This window comes from Vicia villosa, linkage group LG4 (assembly GCF_029867415.1).
Source record: "Vicia villosa cultivar HV-30 ecotype Madison, WI linkage group LG4, Vvil1.0, whole genome shotgun sequence".
In the NCBI taxonomy this organism is placed as follows: Eukaryota; Viridiplantae; Streptophyta; class Magnoliopsida; order Fabales; family Fabaceae; genus Vicia; species Vicia villosa.
In genome coordinates this window covers 28,603,857-28,605,202 of record NC_081183.1, presented here as the reverse complement: position 1 = coordinate 28,605,202, position 1,346 = coordinate 28,603,857, and the positions used below count along the sequence as shown (strand labels likewise).

General features: G+C 29.5%; 1 protein-coding gene across 1 annotated transcript; it reads right to left on the bottom strand.

The window, feature by feature from the left end:
* Positions 1-213: 213 nt before the first annotated feature.
* LOC131596958 (uncharacterized) lies at positions 214-849 on the bottom strand. Its single transcript, XM_058869682.1, has one exon. It carries the CDS (start codon positions 847-849, stop codon positions 214-216), a length of 636 nt encoding a protein of 211 aa, XP_058725665.1.
* Between the last annotated feature and the right edge of the window lie 497 nt (positions 850-1,346).

Sequence of the window (1,346 nt, the reverse complement as noted above, 5' to 3'; positions counted from 1 at the left end):
AACTCTTAATTTTTTTTCAGGTACAAATTAAATGGTTAATGAAGTGAAATTGTGAAAATTGGAGGGCTAGAAGATAAATATTATAATTTTTTTTAATTTTTTTTTTTTTTTTTGAATCAAGATGAATTTTCATTAATTCAAAAACAGATACAAAGCAAGCGATCACAAGGATCCAGCAAGGCAAAAAGGACTAACTAGCACCTATTATATACATCATAATAGTAATCCAGCTATATGGTGTCTAATGCTTTTATCTATCCAACTCCTATGAACTATACAATCTCTGATAGTCTGGAGAGTGGCAGTAGAATCTGTTCCAAATATAAGGTTGTTGCGATGGGCCCATATCCCATAAACCACTTCTGCAAAAGCTAGCTTTAGGATCTTAGCCCGCCATCCCTTCTTCTTAGAATTATCAATAACCCATCTCAGTTCATCAAGCCAACTCAGGGGGGTATGCTTAAAGCCAATCCACTCCAAAATATTGCACCAAACACTCCTGGGGAATCTGCAATCAAAGAACACATGTTCCTTTGTCTCTACATCCTGACTACACATGCTGCACACACTATCCTGGATAAAGCCAAACCGGAGCATTCTATCTTTTGTAGGTAGCCTCCCATGACATTGCATCCATAAACATAGAGTTGCACGAGGTCTAGCTGGATTAGAACATATAAGAGGGCTCCAATTGATTCTTTCTGCATTCAACAGGTGAGTATACACTTTTTTCATGGGAAATATCTGCTCCTGGTTCAGAGTATTCCACATGTTATGAGAGGCAGAGTCACGCTGCTTCATTATACTACCAAACATCCAAGACCAAGTAGTATTAGGTGTCAGCTCCATTAATATTATTTTTATTATTTAATATTATAATATATTCTATTTTTTTAATTTTATTGACGTTTATTAGCCTTTTATTATATGTTTTTGGGTGGTTTTAAAGTTCTTATAATTTTATTAATGTTTGTTAGTTATGAAATAATTTTTTTAAAAATTTTTAATGAAGAAGTTGGACTGTGCAAGATAGAGAATTGTTAGATGAATGTTATAAAATTATTTATTAATTTTTTTAATTTCAATGTTATAATATATTATGTTATTTTAATTTTATTGATTTTTTTTATATTTTTTTAGTACCTATTGCTTTTGAAGTTCTTTTATTTTATTGATGTTTATTAATTTAAATATTTTTTTTTTCTAAATTCAAAATATTTTATTGATGATATAAAAAAACACAATCAATTTAAAAATTTTAAATTATTTTTTAAAATATAATTTTTTTTAAAATTAAATAACATTTACCGTGCATCGCACGGGTAGACGGCTAGTTACTTATATAA